The 26708-nt window shown below is 43.4% G+C and overlaps 2 protein-coding genes across 2 annotated transcripts; one reads left to right on the top strand and one right to left on the bottom strand.

The window, feature by feature from the left end:
• On the bottom strand, positions 1–5728 carry arhgap35b (Rho GTPase activating protein 35b; the record flags this gene model as incomplete). Its single annotated transcript, XM_079214014.1, has 6 exons — positions 1–412; positions 549–654; positions 878–1009; positions 1198–1275; positions 1617–1758; positions 2015–5728. The coding sequence occupies 6 exons, from the start codon at positions 5726–5728 to the stop codon at positions 1–3; spliced, it is 4584 nt and encodes a 1527-aa protein (XP_079070140.1).
• A 3639-nt stretch (positions 5729–9367) lies between these two features.
• On the top strand, positions 9368–25678 carry myo1ca (myosin Ic, paralog a). Its single transcript, XM_079214002.1, has 33 exons — positions 9368–9474; positions 13329–13447; positions 16115–16273; positions 16363–16478; positions 17537–17735; positions 17972–18052; positions 18207–18386; positions 18485–18583; positions 19174–19287; positions 19383–19454; positions 19548–19667; positions 19761–19843; positions 19983–20088; positions 20196–20276; positions 20373–20464; positions 20586–20680; positions 20800–20846; positions 20955–21026; positions 21219–21324; positions 21521–21638; positions 21751–21864; positions 22066–22142; positions 22497–22565; positions 22951–23035; positions 23135–23294; positions 23428–23511; positions 23609–23702; positions 23800–23855; positions 23951–24086; positions 24715–24785; positions 24867–24964; positions 25066–25165; positions 25274–25678. The coding sequence occupies exons 2-33, from the start codon at positions 13430–13432 to the stop codon at positions 25298–25300; spliced, it is 3129 nt and encodes a 1042-aa protein (XP_079070128.1). The 5' UTR covers positions 9368–9474; positions 13329–13429; the 3' UTR covers positions 25301–25678.
• Positions 25679–26708: the final 1030 nt, after the last annotated feature.

The following is a 26708-nucleotide window of genomic DNA, read 5'->3' as shown; positions in this document are numbered from 1 at the left end:
TCACAGCGTCTCTTGTTCGGCAGGTGAATGGTGGGAGTGGGGGTGCTGGTGGAGGGGAGGGAGCAGAGACTGGAGGGGAGACTGAGGGGTGGTGGGCGGGGACTGCTGCAGGGGGCTGAAGTGTGAGGTGGTGTGCGGGGGAGAGGAGCGGTAACAAGAGTAGGCAGAGCTCCCGCTGAGGGTGGTGGTGGGGGAGGCGGGGAGGCCCGCGAGGCCGGTGGGGGAGTCGAGGAGGGGCTGGTTGTAAAAGAAAAATGCACACTGGTGGATGAAGCTCTCGATGATTGTCTGGTAGGTGCGCGTAGCAGTCAGGGCATCCATAGTGGTGAAGTCTGGCCTCATGAGGGTGGGCCAGAAGCAGATGGACAGGTTTTCACTGGTCATCAAGTTCAACCTGTTCAGCTGGCTCACCCTGGGAAAAACACACACACGCAGACAACAAATTATCAACTCTCACCGTACGGTGCGGGAGAAAAACAGATGGGTGTCTACCACAGAGGAGCAAACTCATTCACAACATTATTGAATATGTGGACAGCGGAACTTACTTGTGCAAGTGGCTCACTACAAATTTGAAGACCTCATAATTCTCCCTGGGAAACCTCCTTAGGACGTCCTTCATGGTATATAGCCTCTGTTCTCGGTCATTCATTTCTGCACACACAGAGAGAGGTTGATATCAAAATAAAGGCCTCACTACCGCACACAGTAATTTGAAACTAAAATGTCTTCGTACACGACCATGAAAATTATTCTTGTTAACACTAAAGCAGAGCAAAACAGGTCAGCCAAACCCTTTGCTACCCTCTTCCCTACTAAATAAATAATCTTTGTATGTGCTTGTGAACACCCTCCCAGCCCAGCAGTGTTTGCTTACTGAAAGCATCCAATAGGTCCACCTGCAGAGCACAAGGCACCAGGGGCTCAGGCAGCTCAGAGAAGAAGCTTTTGAGGCCTCCAGCCACAGTGTTTATGGAGAAGTCTTTCTCTACGAGGTCTAATCCGTGGTCTACACAAGGAGAATGAGAGAGTTAGAGGGATCAGAGAAAATAAGCTCATTAGTAGAAGCCATCATCAGGACTGAACAATCACTTGCATGTCACTTTCCATTGGTAACTCTCTGTTTATATTTTGATTTGGCATCCACATAATTACACGTCAAACAGCTGGTTCAAACAAGTCTGATGATCAGCTCACCCTGTTCAAACTGCCTCTGCATGCTTTCCATCTCCGACTTGTTGCCGCTTACGCGGTACAACCCCTCCGTATTCAGGCCTGAGGAAAAAAAGGCGCAGCAGAGAAAAAGGGGAAGACGTGGGAAGCACAGTGGGAAACAAGCAAAGCACAAACACTTCATTAGCCACATTGCAAACAAACATGGCAATACAGATGCTGGCAGTTTCTGGGGGAGTATTTCACTGAATAAACTCTTTTATTAGTTTCACATCACAATGTGGTCGTGAATAGTGCAAAGTTCCAAAATAAACATTTCTTTTGGTGTATAAAAGATATTACCTGTAGTGAAGAATAAAAACTGATAAAAGGACCAGTATTTCTGATTTTCATATTCTGATCACATATACAGCACAACATGGGTGAAAGATAAAACAACATACCAGTGGTCTCAATGAAGCGGACACACTTGTCGATGAAAAGTGGGATGGGTCTGTCTGGGGATACCACATTCACGAGAGGGACCCCAAAGTAAATGCTCTCCGGGGGCTTTTGAATGGATGGACGGGCCTTTGGTCTTGTTTTCTGTGAAGAAATAAAGACAGAGGAATATGAGTTGATGTAATGTCCTCCATCTAGCAGCAAATCAGAAGTTCCTCACATTCTAGATCCTCCCCAAGACATAACTACAGATTAAACATTCCAGCTCAATTACCCGTTTTTATTATTCATAAAGGCTCAAAACAGGTATTGCACCAATTAACAACAATATCGGTATTATGAACATACAAATTAGCAGCATTATTTCTGGATTCAAACAGAAAAAGGTCATAATACACACCTTTGCCGTTCGTCGCAGGCTCTTCAGAATGTTCCTCTTTTTTGGGTCCTCGCTCTCCTCAACAAGACTTTCTTTCAGGGTGCCAAAGTCATCCTCCTTGGACTTTGGAAGCACGCCCATCTCATCGTCGCTGCCTATGAAGCTTGTGCGGAAGCTGCTGAACTTGCCAAGCCGCTTGGAGCGGTCGCGGTAAAGACGAGGCTTCACCCCCGCTGCAGAGAACTTCCTCCTTCGCTCCAGAGAGCTGCTGTCTGCTTCGCTGTCCGAGCCATTTCCATTGGAGTGCATCCTATTGGAGTTGCGGATGGTGATGATTTTGCCTTGTGTGCTGTCGTGCGGCACCGAGTAGATGATCTCCTCGTTGCTCGGGCGAGGTTTTGAAACTGCGTCGATGGGTTCGGCGTAGTCTGAGGGATCGTAGCCCACGTCCCCACCAGGAACCCAGGTAACAGCAGAGGGGAGGGAGCGACGATGACCCATTGTATCGATATATGGGTTACGGCTCACCTTCCGGAAGTCAAAAGTGACACCCGGTTTAACTCTCACTTGGGGGGGCACTTTGTTGTTGAGTTTGTTCTCAAAGTCTCTGATCTCGGAGATGACGGAGATGTCACTGGAATCCAAGTCGGGCAGGTTGAAGCCCCCACTATGGGAAGTGAGTGTGCCATCATAGTACGGTGGCGATGGCTCTACGTCATCCTCTGAATCCAGGAACATGGTGACAGGACTGGGAGAACTGCAGCGTGGGGAGTACACGTTTTCACTGGTGCATGCTTCGGCAACATTATCGTACATGTGTGTGGCCTCCACAATGTTGCGTTTCTCAATCACCTCCATCAAAAAAGAGTGGAACATTTCTATCCTGTGCAGGCCTCCCACCACCCCTCCGGATCCACAAACCACACTATTGAAACGACCCTCGATCTCATGGGCCAGCTCCTCCCCTTGGATCAGCTGTTCACAGGCATAGTCGCTGTCAGTGAGTTCTGCCTGGCTATCTCCCACTGCCAACAGCTGAACTGGGATGATGTCCTGAACCTCACACAAGAATGCACACAGGGTCTCCAGGGAGGCTTTTCGGGAGACTGAGTACACAGCAATGTAGCCATGTACTAACCTGCTCTTCCGCAAAGTGAAGGAGGCGTGGTATGAGAGCAGAGAGAGCTCTATAGCCAGCTTGTGTCCTCCAACCGTCTGCTCCAGTAATACAGAAGTGCCACAATTAGACATGGGCCTGCAGTGCTGATGCATTAGGAAAGGGGACAGGAGCTGCTCAATGTCGTAGGAATCCCCACACATTAAGCACATGACGATACGAAGGTCAGCCTCTGAAGCCGGCTGATGAGGAGAGTCTCGGGGACCTGGAGGCTCAGGGAGGAGGGGAGGAGAGCTGCTACTAAAAGATGTGCTCCTCCTAATATCCAGAAGGCTCCTCAGCACCTGGTTGATTTGAGTCTCATTGACATTATGACCATAGCCCACACCAGGAGAGGCAGGGTCTAAAAAGCTACACTGCAGCCTCCTTGCAACCTGCTGTCCCTGTGTTATTAGATTTAAGGCAGTTTCTTTACCTATATCCACATATGTTCCGACGCCTCTTTTAGTGACTAAAAGCAGGGACGTTGGCAGCTGTGCTAGCTGGCTATCCCTTCGACCTAGAGTTGATTCCCTAAGTCGCTCAAGACTTTCAATCACATAGGAGAGGGACTCTTTTGAGTTATACAGACACAGACATCCGTGAGGGGTAAACGTGGGGGTGTGGAAAGAATTCACTGGAAGACGCACACTTCCCTCGATCGGCCGCAGCGTCAACTCATACGTCTTCCCGTCCAACACATACCAGTCGTCATTTGTGCAGAGAGCCCTGATCTCATTGGAAAATTCTCTTGCCAGTCCATCCTTTCCGAGTATGACGAGGTTAATTCTGTCAGCCTTGGTGTCCCCAAAATGAGCTTTCACATCAAAAAAGGGGTAACACGTGGGGAAACGTGAAACTAAGATTTGTTCGATCTTAGAGTCTCCACAGTTAGGACTGTTCGGGCAGGTCTCCTTGGTAGGGTGATAGACGAAGTGGATATGCTTCAATACCAGAGCATCTCTTTCAGCTGGAAGCTTTTGTAGCGCCTTGAACCGCTGTTCCTCCCCCAAAACCTCCTGAATAGCCCCCATCTTCTCCTTGCTTGGCTTGGCATCCACCTCGAGCTCATAAAACAGCTCAGAGTACTCCAGCAAGAGCTCCTGAAAGTCTTCTTTTGAGCGGTCAAGGATCTCCTTCTGATGGCGGTTGTACAGGTCCAAGTACTCTGGTTCTTCAAGCCACTGGTAGAACTCTTCATTCATGATAAAGCTGCGGGCCTCCTCCCAGGGTCTACCGGGGGTGACAAAGGGGGAGGAAGCTAACTTGTGTTTAAACTCCAGCCTCATCTCTGCCCGTCTGCACTCATTACGCAGATGTTCCAGGTGGGCATTAAATAGGCCCTCCGCTTCAGCAGTCTCCAGCAGGTCTGAAGGGATTCGCTCATCTTCCATGTTATCAATGTGAGATGTATCCTCCCATGGTGAGTCCTCCAGAACAACAAACCAGTGGGCAAAGTGCTGCTTGGACTCAAGGACCTTCTGTACCCCAGACCAGCTCAGCTGATCTATCTCATCCAGGTCAGGCACCAAAGAACTAAGTGCTAAAGGCAGAGTGCTTAGGTATATTCTGCGACGCCTCTCAATGTGCTCCTGCTTCAGACGGTAGACGTGCTGTTGAAAAAGCTTCTTACATTTAGCCGTTCCCTCCAAGAAGACATATTCTTTGTACTCTGGGGAGGTGTTCATGCGTCGACTGGTGTTTAACCAGGTTTCATTATGATTCTTTACTATGCGGTTGATTAGCCATTCATAGCGATCCTTGGCAGAAGCTATCTGCTGACTCTGGAGCTTTAGGGCTTCAAAGTAAAGAATGATCTTGGGCTTGCCCCTGCTCTTATCAAGAAGTTGAACCAAAGTGAGGAAGGCAAGGTCCACATTTATATTTGAGCGTGCAGACGTCTCCACTACTGGTAGACTCTTTTTTGTGATGGCGAAGGTATGTGCATCTTTGATGTAGCGTTCAACTCCTTCATCACATTTGGTGAGGACCAGCACAATGGGCTTCTTAGTCTTGCTAAGCTGACCATACAGGTTTGTGACAAATTTCAGCTGGTCGTCAAAGTTGCGGTTCATGCCCCGGCTGACATCAACACAAAGCAGGAAGCCATCAACCTGCAGCTTGCCCTCGGGCATTTGTTTTTGCTCAAAGTCTTGCTCCAAGCCCAGCTGATCAGTACAGAAGTACATGAGCTTCTCTGCTGAAGCCAGCTTTGTTGCCGCTGCCCGTTTGATATAGGGCTGCATAGCAGTGCTACGGTGGGGCTGAAATGTCTGGTCATCAATGAACTCAGTTTGCTCCACAACATGCATCCTGCACTCAGGCCCCTCCTCCAGAACCCGGGCCACCTCCCCCCAAAACAGAAAGTGATCATTATTAACCACTCGACCCCCAAAGTCACTGGTGCTCAACACTGATGTGTGGTCCAGGTAGAAGTCATCGGCACTCGGCCGCACATACCGATTACAAAAGCAGGACTTGCCAACCCCACATTGGCCCTTTTCTTTCTCCGTTCCTGACAAACCCACGACCATGAGGTTGTAAATGGGCGACCGGACATCTTGCTTTTTCGCCATCATGGCCTGCTAACGCTCATCCTGCCATAAACAGGCACTGTATAAAGAAGTTCACTTGAATGTTTGTCCATAAAGTTGCTGATCCACAGGGGAGATCCGAGTTCACCTTCTTCTGCTGGGCTTTGGTTTTAATAAGTGCAGTGATATGAGCAGAGGGTTCTTTCAGTCACTCCTTAAAGGAATCAGATCCTGTCAAAAAACAAACAAACAAAGAAATCAGATAAACTGGGCAATCAACAAAGAAAACAAAAAACATTTTGAATTTTACAAAAGGGGGAAAATATCAGACCCTTAACATACCATTGTTAAAACATGCTGACAAAATGTTCCACATAGACGTTGCAAATGTCTGTCAACTTGCATAAGGATTTTTTTCCTCTTTCCTTCTTAATAATTGAGTGATCTCTAATAATAACTCAATATGACAATGACAGAGGAATGAAAGAGGCACATTTCATTCCAGCTTGTGCCCATTTCCTTCTTATACCAAATGATATTGAAGGAATTGACCCTCTCAATGTTGAACGTCAGGTGTAATGTAATGTAAAGTAACATCTGCACTTTGATTCTGAATTAAACTGGTTAATGAGCTCTTATTACTGTCCCCGACTATGGCCTTGATCATACATCAAGTATGATCATTTGTGTGAGAAATCACGGCATCCATTTTATTACTGTACACACCAAGTTCTTATTAAACACTGCTGTAGTATTTGGCACTATATCTAACCACCAGCAAAAGCTTAATGAAGACGATGTCAAAGAACCATTCACAATATCTCCTGACTTTAGACTTTACAAGCAATGGCCGGAGTAAACTAAATACAATTATAAAGAGGAAATGTTTTGTAATTTTACAAGAAATAAATAAAAGAAAATATGGCCCATAATATCTTCCTTGAGTCCAAGGTGACATATCTTGTTCTGTCTGCCCAACAGTCCAAACGTATTATAATTACTATCATAGAAAATTAAGAAAACCAGAAAATATTTACATGTGAGGAGCTGAACCAGTTTGCTTAAATATTACTTATTGAATATTAGAATGATTTTAGTAATGAAAATAGTTTCCCCATCAATCAACTCATTTCAGCCCTGATCCACTCATCTCAGGGCAAAGTCATCTCAAACCAGGGTCAAAGTAGTTACATTGATCCTGGGAGAAAACCTGTTGGGAGTGGTGCTCTTTAAATGACAATGTCAGCTGACATCAGTAAGTGGGGTGACAAGCATGAAAATGTTGTAGGCACCTCAGTCTTTTAACCTAAATTAAACGGCAGCCATCAATCCACCCAATCTCCACAGACCAAACTGTGAATGAATAAGGAACTTATTACCAGAGAGCCAGACACAAGTACAATCTCCACCAAACGACACTGACCTTGCTCAATCATTTAAGACACTTAATAGGCCTCCGTCCATTATCACAGCATTGATTAATACCTCCATTATAATGAGACTGTTGCAATTATGGCTAATAGCAGCTCATCATTTCTAAAGAGGGATAAAAAAACAAAACACTTGCAGAATTTCACGTATGTGAAATCGGATTCACTGGAGTCAAACATGACGACATGTGGAATTATAGTCCTATATTGAAATAACTACCCTGTCACATGAAGTGACCACGCATTAGAAACAAACAGCTCCGCCGGCAGGGTCAAAAGCAACCATGGGCAGTCCACACCGCTCAGCTGAGCTAGGCCTGATCCCCGAAATGAACAGACAAGTTATTTGCGAATTAAAAAACACACACACCCAAGCTTCAAAAATCACAGTTTACCGAAGTGCACCTTCAAGCAATTTAGTTTACATAACCTGCTTACTTCGTTAAGATTCAGCACCGTTGCAGCCTGTGTTTTGCACAGGATTAACAGTGAACATGGGCTTTAGGGTGCACGCAGAGGGGCTGACCACGCCAGGCCTGCTGCTGCTGCTGCTGCTGCTGTCTGGCTACATCATGACAATCTGGAGATAGCCTCCCTTCTCCACACCGACCATATTGAAAGAGCATGTATTTACCCAGCTGTCTAGGGTGGAGCACTCGACACCTTCAATAGGAAATAGCCCGTGAGAGGAAAGCGCATGTAGCATACGTACCATCGCATTTCTTCCCTTTCTCCTCTCGCATCTGTCAGGCCAGTTGCCGCAGCCCTCGCCGCCTGATGTGCACAAGGAGAGCCGCAGAACACGCTACGGGTGGCCTCGATTCACGGAGGAAGCCGAGAACACTACAACTTGTGCGATGAGAGTTATTTCATTCAAACACCCATTACCCATGTCTGGATTATCTGGTTTGGCATCAGTGCTTTCGTCGCAATTAAACACGGGTGGAGAGGAAGAAATAAATATCCCAAATTGACAGAACAATCCGAATTTTTGGGGGGTTCCGTGAAGGGTTTTCACTCATGAGAATTGTCCATGCGTATAAAAACCTGCTCAAGCCGTCCTCCTTCTCGGTTCACCACGTTGCTTTTTCAATAATTATTCTGTCCATTGTTGTGCCCACATAATGCTGCGGGCCGGTGGCGCACACGAGACAACGTTGAGTTTCCGTGCAATCGGCGTGGTGCGTCGTCGGAAATGTGTTTCTACCGCAGCAGCGATTGTTCATGTCCGGGTCGATTTGCGAGCAGATTGCGTGAGTGAAAGTGGTATTTCTGACCGCTTTCCGATAATGGCGGCGGCCCTCCTCCCCGGACCTAGTTCTCCTCTTCTTTTCTTTGGGAAAAGGGAGCTGTGGAGACAGGAGCAGCGCAGAGAGGGACTCACCCAGTGGCGCCCTCACACAACTGCAGCAGGTCGGCTCGGCTCTCCCAGTAACGAGATACTGGGAGAGCTCGTTACTCGAAGTAATCACTTTCTTTAACGTTACACCATTAAGTATATTAAAGTAAACCGACCAACGTCCCTGTACTTGTTAGAATAACTACATGTTATCTCTGCTATGATAACTAGCGGTGCTAGTTTAAGTTACATGGGTTTACCAGAAACATTATTAGTGGTGTTTAGCGTAATGATTAGTTAGTTGGCCAACACTGTTCCACTACACCCAGTGAAGTTATGTTAGAAAATAGCAAGCTTTCATTTTTAATAATGCATAGCATAACATTAAATCACAACACAATGTAAAACAGTGGGGCATTGAATTACATGATATCGTATACAAAACACAAACTGCTGGAGACTTTTGTAAACAAATGTTTAAGCAAACGGAGGAGGGACATGAGACTGCAGCATGTTTTAGAGACTCTCGTGTTTCACAAGTTACAGCATCACTTCAATATAAATCATACTTCAATACACCTTGACAGCCAGATGTAGTGAAGGCAGTCACGTCTAGGGGTACCGCCTCCTCACAAGGTCCCAGTGTGGTACCAGTCAGCTCCTCCACCTTCAACAGAGGATACCTGCATCCGCCATCAGCATCCGCAGCATATCTGATTACTTTGATGAGTTACTTTAGCGTTGCCGCCTCCTAGCGAGTTTATGGGATAAAAAACGACCCGAAATGCATCCTTTGCAGTGAGGGATTCATGGTCCGCAGTTTTTACTTTCTGTAAAGATTCCACGCGCGTGTACGTTTGCAAGTACGTTTGCTGTTCATTTGCTGGTCATTTCATCCGTGCAGCGGTTCCGGGTGTGAGTTTCTCTTCTGACGTGGCCGCCACCAGACTGGAGAGGAGAAAGGGTTCCCTGTTCAACTTCAGTGAGGCTTTTCATGCCCTCTGGATATTGAGGAGGACCAGGTAGGCATATGCATATGTTTATTACAGATATGCATGCACAATATTTGTCTATGTGTGTATTAGTGTGGCTATAGTGTTGTGATGTGCAAGATACAAACAATTTCACACTTGTTTTGCATTTCAGTTCAGTGGATTAAAGCTTTTGTGGCTGGTGGAGGGGAAGAAATATAGAATTTTACAGTTTAGAAATACTATTAAAGGGGAAATCCTGCATGCAAACTAAGGCTCTGTTTAAGACAAGAAAAGATTAATCTTCTGGGAACCAAATGTAATGTCAAGCCATCCCATCCCTTTTACCAAAAAAAAGAGGCATGGCAGGCAGTTTTGTGTAATTGATATTGCTACCACTAGGCAGAGCCCTATATCCATCCTATAATTCACATCATCAAGAAGAGAGGTAAGTTACCATTCTGTGTCTTTGCTTTTTAAATCCGACAACTTATATAAATGTGTTTCCGCAGCTTGTAGATTCATGGCATTTCGTTTTACACCTTGATCAATTTAGTAGCTCTTGTGGTGTAACACGTATCTGGGGGATGAGAGGCAGCTGAGGTGAGATCGGGGTGAAAGGGAAGGCAGATGGTGCTGAGGGAGCTCAGTGCAGATGGACGATAGGTGACAAGAAAAACATCTCAACCTAGGACATTACAAACAGTTAGGAAACCCACACAGCATTCATATATTTCCATCATTTTGTAGTTGACATAATATCTCCACATTGAAGCATGCAAAATGCAACATAACAGGTCAGAGATAAGAAGGAAAGAAGATATTTTATTTTATTACACACAAGTTAGCATGGGGAGATTTAGATGAGCTAGATAGGGTTAAGATTATATCCGATACCCACACAGAGAGAGAGAGAGAGAGAGAGAGAGAGAGAGAGAGAGAGAGAGAATTGGAAGGAAGTGAAGAGTGAAGAGAAACCAATTTTCCACCCCGCCCAAATAAGTATTCATTCCTCTGTAATTCCTTGCGATATTGAATCGGAAAACCTGAGCAATTTTAATACAAAATGAGGAAAAGCAATTACTTTACCTCAGACTCAAACACTGTACAAATATGCAGGCATAGTTTATGAGATGAGGGTGGAGGGTTATGCAAGGATTCTTTGGATTTGTTCCATAATATGTCAGGTGTTCAAAATAATTTCTTGATTATTGTAATTATCTGAACTTGAAGTCATGATTGTATTGTAGAATATAAGGATATTTATTTCAGTGTTTTGGTTCTGAGTTTGACAGAAATGGAAGTAGTGGCAGTTGAGGTGGATCGTAAGTGTGTGTACTCCTGCAGGAAGTTGGTTAAATCAGCTCAGTGTTGCCGTCCATATTTTAATAGCAGTTACTCTTTCAGCAAGTGTAAGATTCCAGTTAATGGCCCATAACACCTTGGATTCTCTGCGCTTTAAAGCGAAGGAATCCATTTCAAGCGGCGAGCTGTACAATGCAGGAGATAAAACTAAGAACTAGAAGGTGGTTCACATCTGAGCTCAAACAAATGGTCATGAAGGAAGACCCTGAACATCAGGAAACAGTTAGGAAGGAACTCCTTCTTACAGGAACTGCTAAACAAAGATAGGAACACTTATTGGAAAAAAAAACTCAGAAGGAAATAATGCACAAGCTCAGGTGGTGAAGACGCATGCTGCTGTGGAACTGTAGTTTCTTTCTGGTTGACTTCAGTGTCTTTAGGCAGTGAGGTTGTGCCAGATGCTGCTATGTGTGCAGAGTAGACAAACCAGATGTGTTAGGAGAGTACCCTCATGTTTTCCACATGCAGCTGGTTATGTCTTGGATGCCCTTCAAAAGTAAGTCAAGAATGCTGTCAGCAATCTGTCTGCAGTATTTTCTGTCTGAGACGTCTGTGCATGGTTTTGACTTTTCAAGTTGACTTTTCTGATGACCCAAATAAAACCCAAACATGCCCAACTGTGAATTTGTGAACAGAAACTGAGGTTTCTACAACACCTATCAGCTGAATAAATATGTAGTTTTTTAGGCAGTTGCTATGTTCAGAATAAATCGTCTAGTAATGCCCCACAGTGGTGGACAAGCTGTTTGTCCATGTGACCCTGGGAGCTGAGTGGTTGTAGGCAGTAGCTGCTGGGGAAGTCTTCCCAGAGAGAGGGTGCGGACCAAAAGGAGAGGCCTGTGTGACATTTGACACCTCGTTGAGTCCCACCAGGGCCTGAGCCTGCAGCTTGGCCTGAAAGTGGAGCTCACAAGTAAGCGCCCGGTAGCCAGACATGTGTTCAGCATGCATTCATTTTTATAATATTTCCTTAGAGCACTGTTTGGCTCTGATAGAGGAACTCAACAATACCGACCATTCTGCTGTAGTCAACGTTTCTGTGCCCACTAAATGATCAACTATCATCTCATTGTAAGAGTTTCTCTGGGTTTTTGCGCTCCATGCAAAATAGACCTGATCGTTTAAAGTGAGGCTGCTGTGAATAGAGCCCATTGTGGAGAAATGCGATGAGGTAACAAGTAATCTAAGCAGACGGGGAGGCAATATTTTCATAAACACAGGTATCTGAGAACATTTGGCTGAAAAAGTTCAAGGTAGCAAATATTGGGTGAAAGCCACTTGAGGAAAATGTATGATTTGTGAGAGAAATAAGATATAAACTTGACTTGACTGTAGACCTGGGACGACTGCTTAAGTAAAATAGGCATGGCACCAAAGTGAGGTTTTGAGTGACAGCAATTGGCACACAATCTTTTGAATAATTTAATGAATGAGTGTCAATTCCCCCTTAGTTGTGTACACTCCAAATATAGTGAGTGTCAGGAAAGAAGTAAATACATAACACCATAAAAAGTATTTTGAAACATGTCCTCCTTGCTCTAAGAATGATTGAGATCGGCAGGGATTGAGAAAACGAGCGAGAGGCTCTCTCCATCTGGGCAACATGATTCAGATTCCTCAGCGGTGGATATTTGATGATGCTGGCAAAGGAATGAGAGTGAGGCGTGGAGGCAGAGTGAGGGAAAATGAGGTGAGGGCACACAAAAGGGGGCGGGGCCAGAGGAGGGCGCTGTTCTCTCACAGAGACGATGTGGCCTTGACAGCACTCCCAGAAATGCCTTCAAATAGAGGCAACGTAAGAAGTCAGGAATCCCATGGACAGCACAGACAGCACATTTAATATAAAGTTATATTATGTTCACATTGGGAGTGTTGGGGAATGTGACAGCGCAGACTAATATAATAACAAACTTCAAAAAAATCTGCAAAGCGACATTATGATGATGGTGAAAGTTATTTCATCAACAGTGGCAGTCTTGCTCACATCTAATGTGAATCTGTCTCAGCTTGTGGGAGAAAAGGGAGGGAGCAAACTAAATAGGGAGGGAAGGAAAGAAAGAATGTACTGAGTGAGATCTCATCATGTGATTTCGGTTTTCTTCCCCCTTTTATAGAGCTGCACAGTGATTACATGTTTGTAGTCTGGGGCTCTTAGCAAGTTTTTCCAGACTCTCTCGGCTCTCTGGCTCTTCCCAACAGCCTATACTTTCCCTGGACTTTTTTTTATCCAGTTGTGTGACGTGTGAGAGTGGAGTTCCTGCCTTGTTTCATGCAGTTTGGTTTAGAGGGAAGGAGAGGGACTCATGGAGAGGCGGACATTTACTTGACCTGTCAAAGGGAAGACAAATTGAAGGTATAAACCAGAGGGGCTGTTTGTGTTTTGGCCCTGGTGCGTATGCTTTGTCCTCACAGGGCAGCCGGACGAAGAGGAGGAAAGACGTGGAGAAAGAGACTAAAGCTGAGAGAAAGTGAGAAAGTAACTGACGCGGGTGAGAGAGCGAAGAAGATAAGTTACCCCATTGTGTCACCCATGTGCAAAGGTGGACGAGAAGTTGAAGAGTCTGTCTGACACGGGAGGAGGAGCGCCAGCCTGGGGGGGAGCACCGATACAGCCTTCTTCCAACAACAACAACAGGACAGGATGAGGTACCAAGGCAGGGTAAGATCCTGACCACCATGATGCTCCTTGTCGTGCTTTCATGTGTAGTGCTGCACACTGACTGGATCGTATGTGTGTGTGTGTGTGTGTGTGTGTGTGTGTGTATGCGTGTGTGTGTGTGTGTGTGTGTGTGTGTGTGTGTGTGTGTGTGTGTGTGTGTGTGTGTGTGTTATCTGTGCTTACACAGTGAAGCACAAGCTCCGATCCACCAATTCACTGTCTCTGTTATGGAGGGGGAAGCAAAACAGAACAATGAGTCACTTAGAGGTTTTTTCTTCTTTTTCTTTTTTGCCCATCTATGAGTCATTAGGTATTTGGGTTTTTTGTATAAGCTTCAACCCGTGCAGCCCAAAAAGAATAAACTTGGTATTTTTCCACCGTATCCATTACTGGCACATGAGTGCTAGAGAGCCAGCTGCGGTACCAGAGCAGCTCGCCCTGGGACAGAGTGGTGGGGCATGCCTTATAAGGAAGACAATCCGAACGTAGTCGGCCCAGCGGAGCTTAGTCATGGGGCCTGAAGCCAAGTCCCACTGTTTGGTTAGCCTCATCACTGGTTGTCACTGCAGCTGCACCTACAAACCTGCAGAATTCACTGAAGCTCCCTGGTTATCCATCAAATCCCCCCATAAAGCATCCAGACGTGTCAGTTAGATCAGAGTCCCACTGCTGTAGCCACAAAGCCTCAGGTCAGTTCACTGCAAGGGCTGCATTGTGTTCTGGTTTCATCTCTATCTCAGACCTTTAATTCTGAGGGTATCTCAGCCACAGTATCTCCATAAGAATGATGTTATCTTCCTTTAAAATTTCCTCTACCTCAGCCGTAGTGACAGAAAAGCTTTTTGTGAGGCTTCTCATCCTTAAAATTGGTTCCACATGTTACTGTGATAAAATCCTTGTAGTAAAAGTGGAAATGAATTAGCAGAGAAAAAAATAGAACTTGTGACTGCTGAGAGATCCTTGACAACGAAGTTTGCTGTGTTTTTGAGTGAGCATAACAAGATTACAACACATGTGGATGTGTCAGACGCAGCAGCTACTGTACATCTTATTGACATCACAGATGAGGTGTGAGATATGCGGAAGATGGAAAGATTGATTCCTGCCAAAGGAGTCACAGTTACAGTTTAGAGCCAGGGAGTGCTGGTCAGCGTCACCTACCATGAAAGGTTGCTGTGTATGATGAACACATGGTGTTTTATAACTATGTGCAAGCCCAGTCCACCCTAAGAAGCCATTGTGCCATATGTGCCATTATATGTGACAAGGTGCCACCATGTGGGCTGATACAAGTTCAAACAAAAGCAAGTAACTATTCTTTTGAAATTGAAGTCATACATAAACCGCATTTCATAGCCAGTTAACACTGTCAAAGAGTTATAGGTTGTAAATGTTGCAACTGCACCCTAATGGCATCCTTCACAGCTGTGTGAGGATAGTTTTTGGTTGGCACTCTTAGTTATGCTACTTTTGCCTTAAAGGTGTCATGAATGCAAGTTTCCTGTTGACCGTGCATGCAAAAACAAATCCTCCGTGTATAAAAGCATGCACAGCTGTTGAAACACAACATTTTGAAACATTTAGTGACATCCACTCAGCGCTTGGCCCAAACTTGACATGAACATTCCTTAGTTTTATCCAATGGGAAATCTGTGAACTGTAATTAGTATCTGTAGGAAGCCCACCTCCAGGAGTGGGAGAACAATAGTGCAAGGTGAAGCAGAGGGGAGGGGCTGCAGTGGAAATGTCCAGTGACTTTCCTTTGCTCTCGCTTCTTGGCTATCGTCCACTGTTGTCCTCTTGTTTTTTTAAGGATTTTCCTGCTTCCAGTGGCCAGAGATAATGACCTTTTACCGACTTTAACCAGCCAAATGAGACCCTTGAGAGGCTCTTGCATTCAAGAAGTCCTGTGGAAGTCAAACCCCTTTGTTCCACTTTCTGCTTGTTTTTTTAAAAATTAAAATGTAAAGAAAGACAGCAGGCCTCCTCTCATAAATGTATCTTTGATACTGAAGATGGAGTGTAGCTGGTTTGGCTGGTGTGTGTAGTGCATTGATTACACACTGAATTGTGCCCCTGGATATATTTATTATCAGTAAGTATTGAGTGCTGACAGTTTTATCTGTGTGTGTGTGTGCGTATGAGTGTGCATGAGGTTGTGTTTTTAATAGCTTGCCTTCGGGCATATCTGAGATTTTTACTCTGCCGTCTGGTAATTATTTCCTGTCTGCACTATGATGTATGCCATCACAGTGCGGTTGACATGTACACACGCTTTCCTTGTGGCGTCGCTTAAATCTCCACTGGTGAGATCGAGCTGTGTGTACTGTACATACATCGTAATACACTACCTCACCACGGCATGATACAAGAGTCTATCCGGTCTGCTTATCATTTGGATTCCTGAAATGTCTTCATTGTTTCAATCCTGGCAAGGTTTGGTGGGACTGTTCTTACTTGAGTGTTTTAGTGTCTCAGATATTCGCGCCAGATGCACATTTTTTCGTAACTTGGTGAAATGTATCATGCATTGTGCCCCCTGTTGGTCAACAGAGTGTAATTTTATCTATTGGAAGGTTATCAAAAAAACAGATATCTTCTTCTCTGTAGCACTGCTGCACTATCTGCTTCATTCCTCTTCCTCCTTCTCTCTCTCTCTTCCTGTAGGAGGTGGATGTTGAAGGACGAGTGCGCCTGGTGATGGAGGGTGGCCTGACGGCCCGGGACAGGGTTGGGGTGCAGGACTTTGTCCTGCTGGAAAACTACAACAGTGAGGCAGCCTTCATAGAGAACCTACGGAGACGCTTCGGGGAAAACCTCATCTATGTAATGGAGCCAAGTTCCTTCATATGTTCCAAAACATTTCCGTTGCTATGGTGAAACGTAATTAAATGTGCTCTAATGTTTTCCCTCAGACGTATATTGGCTCAGTGTTGGTGTCAGTGAACCCTTACAAAGAGCTGGAGATGTACTCCAAGCCGCAGATGGAACGCTACAGAGGGGTCAGCTTCTATGAGATATCGCCTCACATGTAAGTCACTTCATGGTGCTCAGACATTTATTCATCAAAGTCCTCCATGTCCTCTGCTGCCAGCCGCTAATAATCACATGGCATGCTCAACCATATATTGCTAAATTAATTATCTGTGATCAAACAGGATTTATTCAAGCATGCATGTCACATTCAATGATGTTCTGGGTATGTGTGTATTATATGCCTTAATACTGAAACCTCCACAGAGGCTTTCCATAGCTCAATACATATACTGTATAACGATGCATAACTTTAGGCTGCAATTCACACATATCTTTATGATCAATTTATGGAGGGGGTCAGGCTTTTTATCACTCAATTAATCAAATAGTTTCAGCTCTACATACGTGAATATAATTAACATGAAACCTTCACAAGAATTATAAACGTCACGAAGTTAAATATGTAATCACAAAAGAAGGTTTATGGATTCTTATCATTTGTAGGGAAATGTAATTTTTTACTGATTAATACATTTTATAGTGTGAAAACATTAGGCACTTTGGTGCATATGCTACATAATTTTGACAAAACTAAAGGTATGTGGGAAGAGATCGTTGTCTTTCAAAGTACAACTGTTAAATACTCCTTTTGTTTTTGTTGTTTACAGTTTTTTAGTGTCTCTGTTGTTGTGTTTTGCTGTGTTCTTTCATTGTGTTGATGTGACTAAGTTTTCTCTCTATTTCTTCTTTAATGTGTATGCATGACACACCTTTATTTTAGGTATTGTGTTTTGGACAGCAGGGTCATGTTTTATGTGTGAGTTGGTGTTAAAGGGGAATAAAAAAAATAAAACTATTCAAATTGTGATATATGATGGATCACATGTGATTATGTGTGCCTACATATTTCTATAAGTTAAACATCAAATAAATAAATACATTTGATAATAACAAGCATGTAAACCACAGATTTAACTTCTAACAGTTATAACAGAAAAATACAATTTCCATTGCATCCATTGGACTGAAATGTCTGTGGGACTTTTCCACCACCATGTTTCAAATATACATATGTTGATCTGTATTTAAAGCTGGTTCTGTTTTTCCTCTCAGCTACGCCTTGTCAGACAACACTTACCGAGCCATGCGGACCGAGAGGAAGGACCAGTGTATTATGATATCGGGTGAGAGTGGAGCAGGTAAAACAGAAGCGTCCAAGAAGATCCTCCTCTACTACACTGTCACCTGCCCCATCAATGAACATATGACGAACCTTGGTGACTGCCTGCTGCAGTCCAACCCTGTGCTGGAGGTATTTCAACTATTCACACAGCCACAATCAGTTAAAAGCACAGTACATTTAGACTTATTTGACTTTCACAATACATTATAATATCTGGTTCATCTGAGAAATCTGAATGACCTTTGCATATTTGTGATTTGTAAATACGTCTTAATATTTATTTCTGATTGTTTGATTTTGTTATTGTGTTGTTCTTAACTTCACTTCCTCCCTCTCATTTCCTGGCTTTTTGTTACTTTGCGTAGGCATTTGGCAACGCCAAAACATTTAGGAATGACAACTCCAGCCGCTTTGGGAAATACATGGATGTCCAGTTTGACTTTAGGGTAAACACTCCTTTCTTTCCTTCCACAAGCTTTATAGAAATCAGATGTGCTTGTACCATACTCACAGATGTTAGTTTAGTTATATCATTGATGGAAGCTCAAACATTTAAAACTCTCGGGTGCTAAACCTGCTGTTTCTCGTAACTCCTCCTAGGGGGCGCCAGTGGGCGGTCACATCCTGAAGTACCTGCTGGAGAAATCGCGTGTAGTGCACCAGAACCACGGCGAGAGGAACTTCCACATCTTCTACCAGCTTCTGGATGGAGGGGACGATGACTTGCTTACCACACTGGCCCTGGAAAGGAACCCTCAGAACTACAACTATCTGGTGAAGGTGTGTGTGTGGTGCAAAGGTTTCATGACTTATTTCTTTTCAAACTAATATTTCTTTTTGAGATCAATCGTGGTGTAATATTTCATTTTCTTGTTCAGGGCAACTGTCCCAGACTCAGCTCCGTCAGTGACAAGAATAATTGGAAAGTTGTGATGAAGGCCCTGTCTGTTATTGGCTTCACTGAGGAAGAAGTGCAGGTTAGTAAATCACAGCCGTGGCATTGTTTTTCATTCTCTGGTGTTCTACATTAAAGTGGAACTTTCAAAGGTAAAGTCAAAGGAATGGATTCAATTTAAGTAATGATCTGGGAATGTTAATTTGCACCATGAATATGTCCACTGTTTGTTCTCCTTTATTTCTTCACACTTACCAAACATCACATTTCTTATCATCATAAACACATTACGGACAACTCTACATGAATCCAAAAGTAGTGATACAAGTTTAAACAACAGGCTACGGGCAGTTTTCATAGTGAAAAAACATTACATTGTTTTCCACCCAAAACAATTTTTGGATCCTTAAGGCTTCGTATGTTTTCGTCCTGAGACATTGCAAAGGCGTTTTTGAAAGTTTTTAGTCCTGCATTGTTTACATCAACTTTATTGTGAACATTTAAAAAAAAGAGGTTTATTGAAAAACATTTTTCATTATAAAATGTCTCTGGTTCTGATTGGATATGGATGGTCATATTCTCAGTGACTGTCCAGATATTGATTTAGTAAAAAAAACACTTAAAAACATCTGTGAGGTTGTTGTTAACTGTCTTTCCTGTGTCTGACCTCAGAAATTGCTGAATATCATCGCCAGTGTTCTCCATCTGGGAAATACTCAGTTTGGGGAAGGGGAGGAAGGAGAAACTTATATCACCACTGAGACTCAGATAACAAATCTTGCAAAGGTCAGAAGTCCCACCAGTATTATTGGACGTTCAAATATGCAAAAAAACACTAGCGAAAAGGCACAGCTAACAGCAGATGTGTTGTTGTTTTCCAGCTGCTGGGTGTCGATGTTTCGGCGCTCGGGGCGGCGCTCACACACAAGAAGCTCACTGCCAAAGGAGAGGAGGTGACAGTCCTTGTGTCCGTGTTCCTCACATTTTCACTTGTTTGGTGTGTATCTTGTGATTTTATAATTTTGTGTCGCGTTTGTACTTTACAGGTGATCATCCCACTAAATTTTGAGCAGGCAATGGCCGCCCGCGATGCCTTAGCCAAGTCTGTGTACGGTCGGACCTTCACTTGGTTGGTGGAGAAGATCAATCAGTCGCTGGCTCTGAAGGTCCGGTAACAGTTCTGATAGCAACTCAAAAACAACATGCAGTTGTTTAGTTTTACCATTGATTGCATGCGGTGTACTTTATACATTATGCAGGAGGAAATCTACCACAGCGGTAAGGGCTGCTCAGTTATAGGCCTTCTGGATATCTACGGCTTTGAGGTCCTGCAGCACAATAGGTATGAGTTCTATTCATTTCCATTCTTCTTCTTTTCAGTGCACCAAATTCTTTGTCAGTAATTGTCTCTCATGCACACAGCGTTTGTACATCACTCCAGCATGGATTTGGCCTAAGTCGCCTTATATTTCTCCCTGCAGTTTTGAGCAGTTCTGCATTAACTATTGCAATGAGAAGCTCCAGCAGCTGTTTATTGAGCTCACCCTGAGATCTGAGCAGGAGGAGTATGAGACAGAGGGAATTGCAGTGAGTTGATTGTTGGTTAGGTAGTCAAAACAAAAAAGTTGCATATACTGATTGATATTTATATTTCCATGCTAACACAACATTGTTCTCTCTCCCTCTAATGTCAGTGGGAGACGGTGCAATACTTTGACAACAAGATCATTTGTGACCTGATCGAGGAGAAGCACAAAGGCATCATCTCCATGATGGTGCGCACAATAACTAGTTTATGTTTATCGTGTATATGATGTTGTCTTACCCTCTGTCACTGGAGGAAAAGTTAAATAATGTGACTGTTTATTCAGGATGAGGAGTGCTTGAGACCCGGAGAGACCTGTGATGTCTCCTTTTTAGAAAAGTTGGAAGACACACTGGGCGGCCATCCCCATTTTGTCACGTAAGCATTGTCTTGTATTAAATCATATTTTGACCAACAGTACAGAGACTCTCACCACAGCCTCTTATGCCTGCAAGCCTATGTATGTTTGAACCTCCATGTGCGTGTGTATGTCTTTCAGTCACAAGTTGGCAAATGGAAAAACTCGCAGGGTGATGAGTCGAGAGGAGTTCAGGCTGCTGCATTATGCTGGAGAGGTCAACTACAATGTCAATGGTAAAGCTGTAATGTATCACTTGATCAACCAGTTGACGTTTTTTCCACAGTTATTTTAGAGCATGACCCACAACCCACTGTTTTTCTGAATGACAAGTGTTATTGTTTATCTCATTTAGGTTTCTTAGACAAGAACAATAAATTGCTGAACAGGAACCTGAAAGAGGTAAGAACAATGAAAATGGACACAAGGTAGAATCTCACCACAACCTTGAAGAGGAAGAGCGGGGTGTGTTGTGTTGACATGTGGTTGTGTTGTTTGGTCTCGGTTCAGGTCATGCGCCAGTCAGACAACCAGATCGTAAGTCACTGCTTCCGCAGAAAGGACCAGAAACGGCCAGAGATGGTGAGGATTTCTTTCTCAGAATTAGAATCAGAATCAGCTTCATTCTCTCTCTCTCTCTCTCTTTGATCATTTATCGGTGTGGTTTAATAAAAAATGTCCCTAGATAGTGATAACAATAAATCTATGAATCCTTTCTATCTTTTTTCAATACACATTTTTAGTTTCATGTTGTTTTTAAAATGTGTCCCGTAGGCCGCCACTCAGTTTAAAAACAGCCTGATGAAACTTATGGAGATCCTCATGTCTAAAGAGCCATCCTACGTGCGCTGTATCAAACCAAATGACGCCAAGCAGCCAGGTATACTTTTACATCTTGCAATATCAATTTACAAGAGGATTATTGTTATTCTCAAATAAAGGTTTAAAAAAAATAATGTTACATGTGCTATTTTGTGCCCTCTGAAGTGCCCTAAGAAAATATAGTATGGTATGTGTGCTGTGAGTTTTGCCAAAAGTGTATTATTGTCACCAGTAAACCAGATCTCTCCCTGCAGAAAGGTTTGATGAAGTTCTGGTCAGACACCAGGTGAAGTACCTGGGCCTGATGGAGAACCTGAGGGTCAGGAGAGCTGGCTTTGCCTATCGACGTCACTTTGAAGCCTTCCTGCAGAGGTGACTGACCGTCTTTCTGAATGTCTTACAGCCCTAGTGATTGTTGATTCTGTTTGCTCTACAGTATGTTCAGTCAACTGTCATAATAAGTATTATATATTATATGCCACAGGTATAAACCCCTGTGTCCAGAGACGTGGCCCAATTGGCACGGCAGACTCGCGGATGGTGTCTCAACACTGGTCAACCACCTAGGCTACAAAGCAGAGGAGTACAAACTGGGCAGGTAATGTATTTTTGGAGGGAGAGTATAGAGTGGGAGGAGAGTTTGACAATGGTGGTCCATGAGTAGCTACGTGGACACAAATGATTATGGGGCCATCCAGACTATATGTATGCATCCATGCAAGACATTTAGATTGAAGTGTTCGTCAAATGGCATTGTAGTCTCAAATTGGTCATACACTTCTTCGTCCACTTTCTGCAGGTCAAAAATCTTCATCCGTTTCCCAAAAACTCTCTTCAGCACTGAGGATGCACTTGAAGCCAAAAGGCCAGAGATAGGTGAGTAACAGTGGTAAGGTTTGTAACAATGAAATTAAAAGAAAGACGATTATTAGAAATGTTACCTTTGTGAAGTACATTTATAATATGTTTATGGTGTCAGAGGGGTTATTATTCAACTTTTTCTATTTGTCATAATTTAAGGTATTAGAGGGCAGCATATTGTGAGATATATATATTCTTGTGTTGTGCTATTAGACAGCAAACAGTTCCCTCACTGCAATCATCACTCTCTGTCACAATTAATCTAATCAGTGGTATAATGCTTACGCTGAACTATGAATCAGCATCCACTCCATCACCTCATTGGAAAGTCATAAATCCACCTTGACTCTTTTATTTGTTGTGTTCTAGCTTTGGCCCTGCAGACGTCATGGCGAGGCTACAGGGAGAGAGCCAAGTACCAACGCATCAGACGTGCAGGTCAGAGCCCTCCCACTGTTGACTCCCTCACACTTTCCTATGTCACCCTTACAGTCTCACTTTGTCCCTAAAACGGAATTAAATACATGCATAACAACTCGTCATGTTTATTATGTTTCTATATTTTCATTTTGATTTAGCCTTCCAAAACTTTAGTCTCTCTCCAGACTTTCCGACTTTGTGCTTTGTTCATGTGTATGAACAAGCACATATAAATACTTTTGGGTGGTCCACATTCCAGCTCTTGTATTTGGGTGTATATGCTTGTGTAGACTTCACTTCACAACAAATGTATTGAGCTGACTTCCTATGCTTTACTAACCTTGGAATGGTCTCTTCTGAGTGTAACAGTTGTGGTGATCTCTGCATTTATGTGTATCTTCAGTGATTACGATCCAGTCCGGGTGGCGAGGGATGAAAGCACGCAGGAGGGCGAAGAGGCGTCGACAGGCTGCTGAGTTGATACGCAAGTGCGTCACTGATACTTTGTACCTGCTAAAATGTATTTTTGCAACTGCATTTTGTATTCATAAGTTGATTTCTTCTTTGTATCTATCTTTTTTTTTCAGGCTCATAAAAGGCTTCATCTACCGCCATGAGGAATACTGCCCTGAGAACGAGTATTTCCTGGATCATGTGCGCTATTCCTTCCTCAAGAATCTGCGTAAAAACCTGCCCAAGAGCGTTTTGGACAAGAACTGGCCAACACCTCCTCCGTCCCTCGTTGAGGTACACAGAGGCGCATTCTGCTGAATCACATCGTGACGTACAGATTCTATAATCAATAAGTAGTAGAAGCGAGGAGGAATCTGCAGAGTTATTAATGCAAACTCTACATTGTCAATTCCATGGTGCCCTACAGACCTCTGAGCACCTGCGGAGACTGCACATGAGAAACATGGTCATGAAGTATTGCAGGAGGGTCCAGCCTGAATGGAAGAAGCAGGTACACTTACCACAGGAAATGTGGCCTTACTAGTTGCTGTTTTTTTATGTACCATTTAAAGAACAAACCTTGCCTGATTTGTCTTTCTTTGCTCCAGATGATGCAGAAGGTTATAGCCAGTGAGATCTTCAAGGATCAGAAAGACAGCTATCCTCAGGGAGTTGGAAGGCTGTTTTTGGATTCCAGGCTGGGTACGTGTTGTTATATGAATTAATAACCTCTGTTCTAATTAACGCCACACAGAAGATGTAATAACATTTACAGAGACTTCCCCATTGCTTTATATAGAACGTGAACAAATCAATCTCAAAGTCGTCCAGACCCTCGGCAATGACAAAGTGCAGGTGGGATGGACCTTTTTTATCCTATGCAATGTAATCAAAGTGCTACATAACTTTACAGCTGCCTCACAGTCATGTGTCTCCTTGTGCTTTTTCAGTACGGTGTGTCAGTCGTAAAGTATGACAGGAAGGGTTTCAAGCCTCGCCCTCGCCAGCTGCTGCTCACGAACACTTTTGCTGTGCTCGTGGACAGGACCAAGATCAAACAGAGGATTGACTACACAGCTCTGAGAGGTGAAAAGCAATTTGAGAAATATATTATGTTAAGATATTGATCAATGTTCTTGAATCCATGATCACTGCTGAGCTCATTTTCATGTCTCTTGCTAAGGAGGAGTTATGAAGTTTAAATTTAGCAGTCATAACACCTCAATTGCTGTACGTTATCTGTGCACATTATCTGTGCACAACCAAGTAATGTTGTGTCCAATGCTTGTGTTTCTCTCAGAAAGATACATTATACTGAGAGGGTGACCATTTATAATTAAACTAAATTAGGAGATGGGGACAGTCATTCATTGGGATTGTATTCATTAGCTTAGTTTCACTGCTATAAAACTGTATAATAAATCCCTTCTGGCCAGATCCTCCATCAATTGAATCATCAACATCAACATCAATAACCCTAGCACCGCTTTTGTTGTTTAGTTAGTCACTGTACATACTTATATTTCACTGTATATACTATATATACACACTTCATATACTTTGCATTGTTGCACTTTTATTGTTACATTTTCTTAAATGTCTTCTATGTAACTCTGCTTGCTGCTGCCACAACCACATTTCACCGTGGGGATGAATACAGTATATATCCTATCCTATCCTTAATGATTCCAAGCCAGGTGTTCTATTTTAACAGGCATCTCCGTGAGCTCTCTCAGCGATGGGATGTTTGTTCTGCACATGCCCAATGAGGACAATAAGCAGAAGGTACAGTAAGACACAGCAGTCATGGCTGTTTACTAGTGCACGCCCATGCAACAAGTCTAAATCCAGCTGTGTGACCCTCAGGGTGATGTGGTTCTGCACTGCAACCATGTGATCGAACTGGTGACAAAACTAGCCATGATGGCCAGCAAGGTCAACACCGTCAACATCAGCCCGGGCAGGTGAGGCTTCTCTGACTGCTTCTCAATGTTGGTCATTGGCAACCCAGCAGTACTCATGTCCTATTCTGTCTTTTATCTGTTCCCTCCTGTGTGGCATGCAGTATTAGGTTCGTTGTGGCTCGAGGCAAAGAAGGAATCATTGATTTTGTCCGGGGTTCAGAGCTAAAGGTGGCCAAGGGCAAGCGAGGACATCTGCTAGTGGTGAGTCAGTGGCTGTTCAGATGTCATGTGACTGCAGGAAGCAAGCTTTTTTTTATATTAAAAACATTTCAGCCAGCTGACTGCATTCAATCTGATTTCACTCTGCAGATTGCCCCTCAGATCAACATCACATGAAGAAACAGAAAACAGCAACCAGACATCCAATAATCCGTTTAGCTAACTGGAGGACTGTCCCTCAGAAGTTTTCATTGTTATGTGTTCATTTATAGCCGACAGGACGATACCACAAGCACACACAACATACTTAACGGAAGGAAGATCCCTTTCATATGCATCATCCTAATTACAAGAATGTCTTTAATATTGCAATAATGGCTGATCGTTTTTTGTTTTTTTTAAAGATTAGAAAATCATAACATGAAGTTGTCACTGTTTCAATTGCTTCATCTCTTTATTGTCACTCATACATAAATATATTTCCACTTTATCAAATATAAAATATAATAATGTAAAACACTGTATCTCTAAGAGACATCAAATAAAACACTTTGAAATAAATAGCAAGTTATTCATAAATATGTCAATAAATAGCAAATATGTATTTGGAAAGTCCGGGAGAAAGCTTGGGGGAACAACATCATGTTGGGAAGTGTTCTCTGGGAGCCTATTGCTAAATTACAGTTAGAGGTGAGACAGAAACTCTGGGAAATACCCAAGAAAACCCTTAAATATACAGTAAAACATTAAGTAAAAGATATGACAAGCATGAGAGCTCCATTTAAAGTCTTGACAACACCACTAAAACAGTTATTAAAAGTTCCACCTATTTCCAAATATGTGCTGATAGTCAGTTCAGCCGTTTTTGATTTTTTGCGTGCGTGTGCGTGCGCATGCGTGCGTGTGTGTTTTCAGAGTGTTTTTGAAGCCAGAAGGAGGAAGTCTCTTGCCAGCTTGGTGAGGTAAAGATCTAGATCCCTCAAAAGGATGTAACCCTCCACTCTGCTGTCCCATTCTGTTTTGGATCCGGTTTGTGGGTTTAAGGGTGGAGGAGAGGTTGGCTTTGTCCAAGAGCTATTCATATAACTCATCTGGAGACGAAACAAAACAATTTTTCATCAGACTTGAGTGTCACTTCCTCCAAAGTCTTTCCGTGGGCTAAAAAAAGGATCAAATGTGAGTGGATTCGGGTGAGAAGACTGTGGATACCTGAGTGCTGACGTGGCGCATTAGGTCCCTCAGGTCAAGCTGAATGTGCCTGACACTCTGAGGTAAAGTGGTGCCCACCGCCCGATTCACCATCAGCTCTTTCTCCTCCTTCTCGAGCTGTTTTCTCATCCGCTCCAGCATTTTCCAATAGATTTGCATGTCCCAGAAAGCAGCATGCAGTCGTTCCCATTCCTTTATGTGCAACAAGAGACAGCCACATGATTACATAATCAAAATGTTGCACAATACCCTCTTTGTACTTGTTGTAAAAGGGGAATTCCTCTAAAGTGTTACATTCTGCAAGAGCAGACTCTCATGACGATGTCATCAGGTTTATTTTTTTTTTCATAAGGAAAGTTAAAATCTCAAAACACTG

The sequence above is a fragment of the Taurulus bubalis genome (assembly GCF_910589615.1).
Source record: "Taurulus bubalis genome assembly, chromosome: 2".
Classification (NCBI taxonomy): Eukaryota; Metazoa; Chordata; class Actinopteri; order Perciformes; family Cottidae; genus Taurulus; species Taurulus bubalis.
The sequence above is the reverse complement of the archived record's forward strand: the minus strand, read 5'-3'. Positions and strand labels throughout refer to the sequence as shown.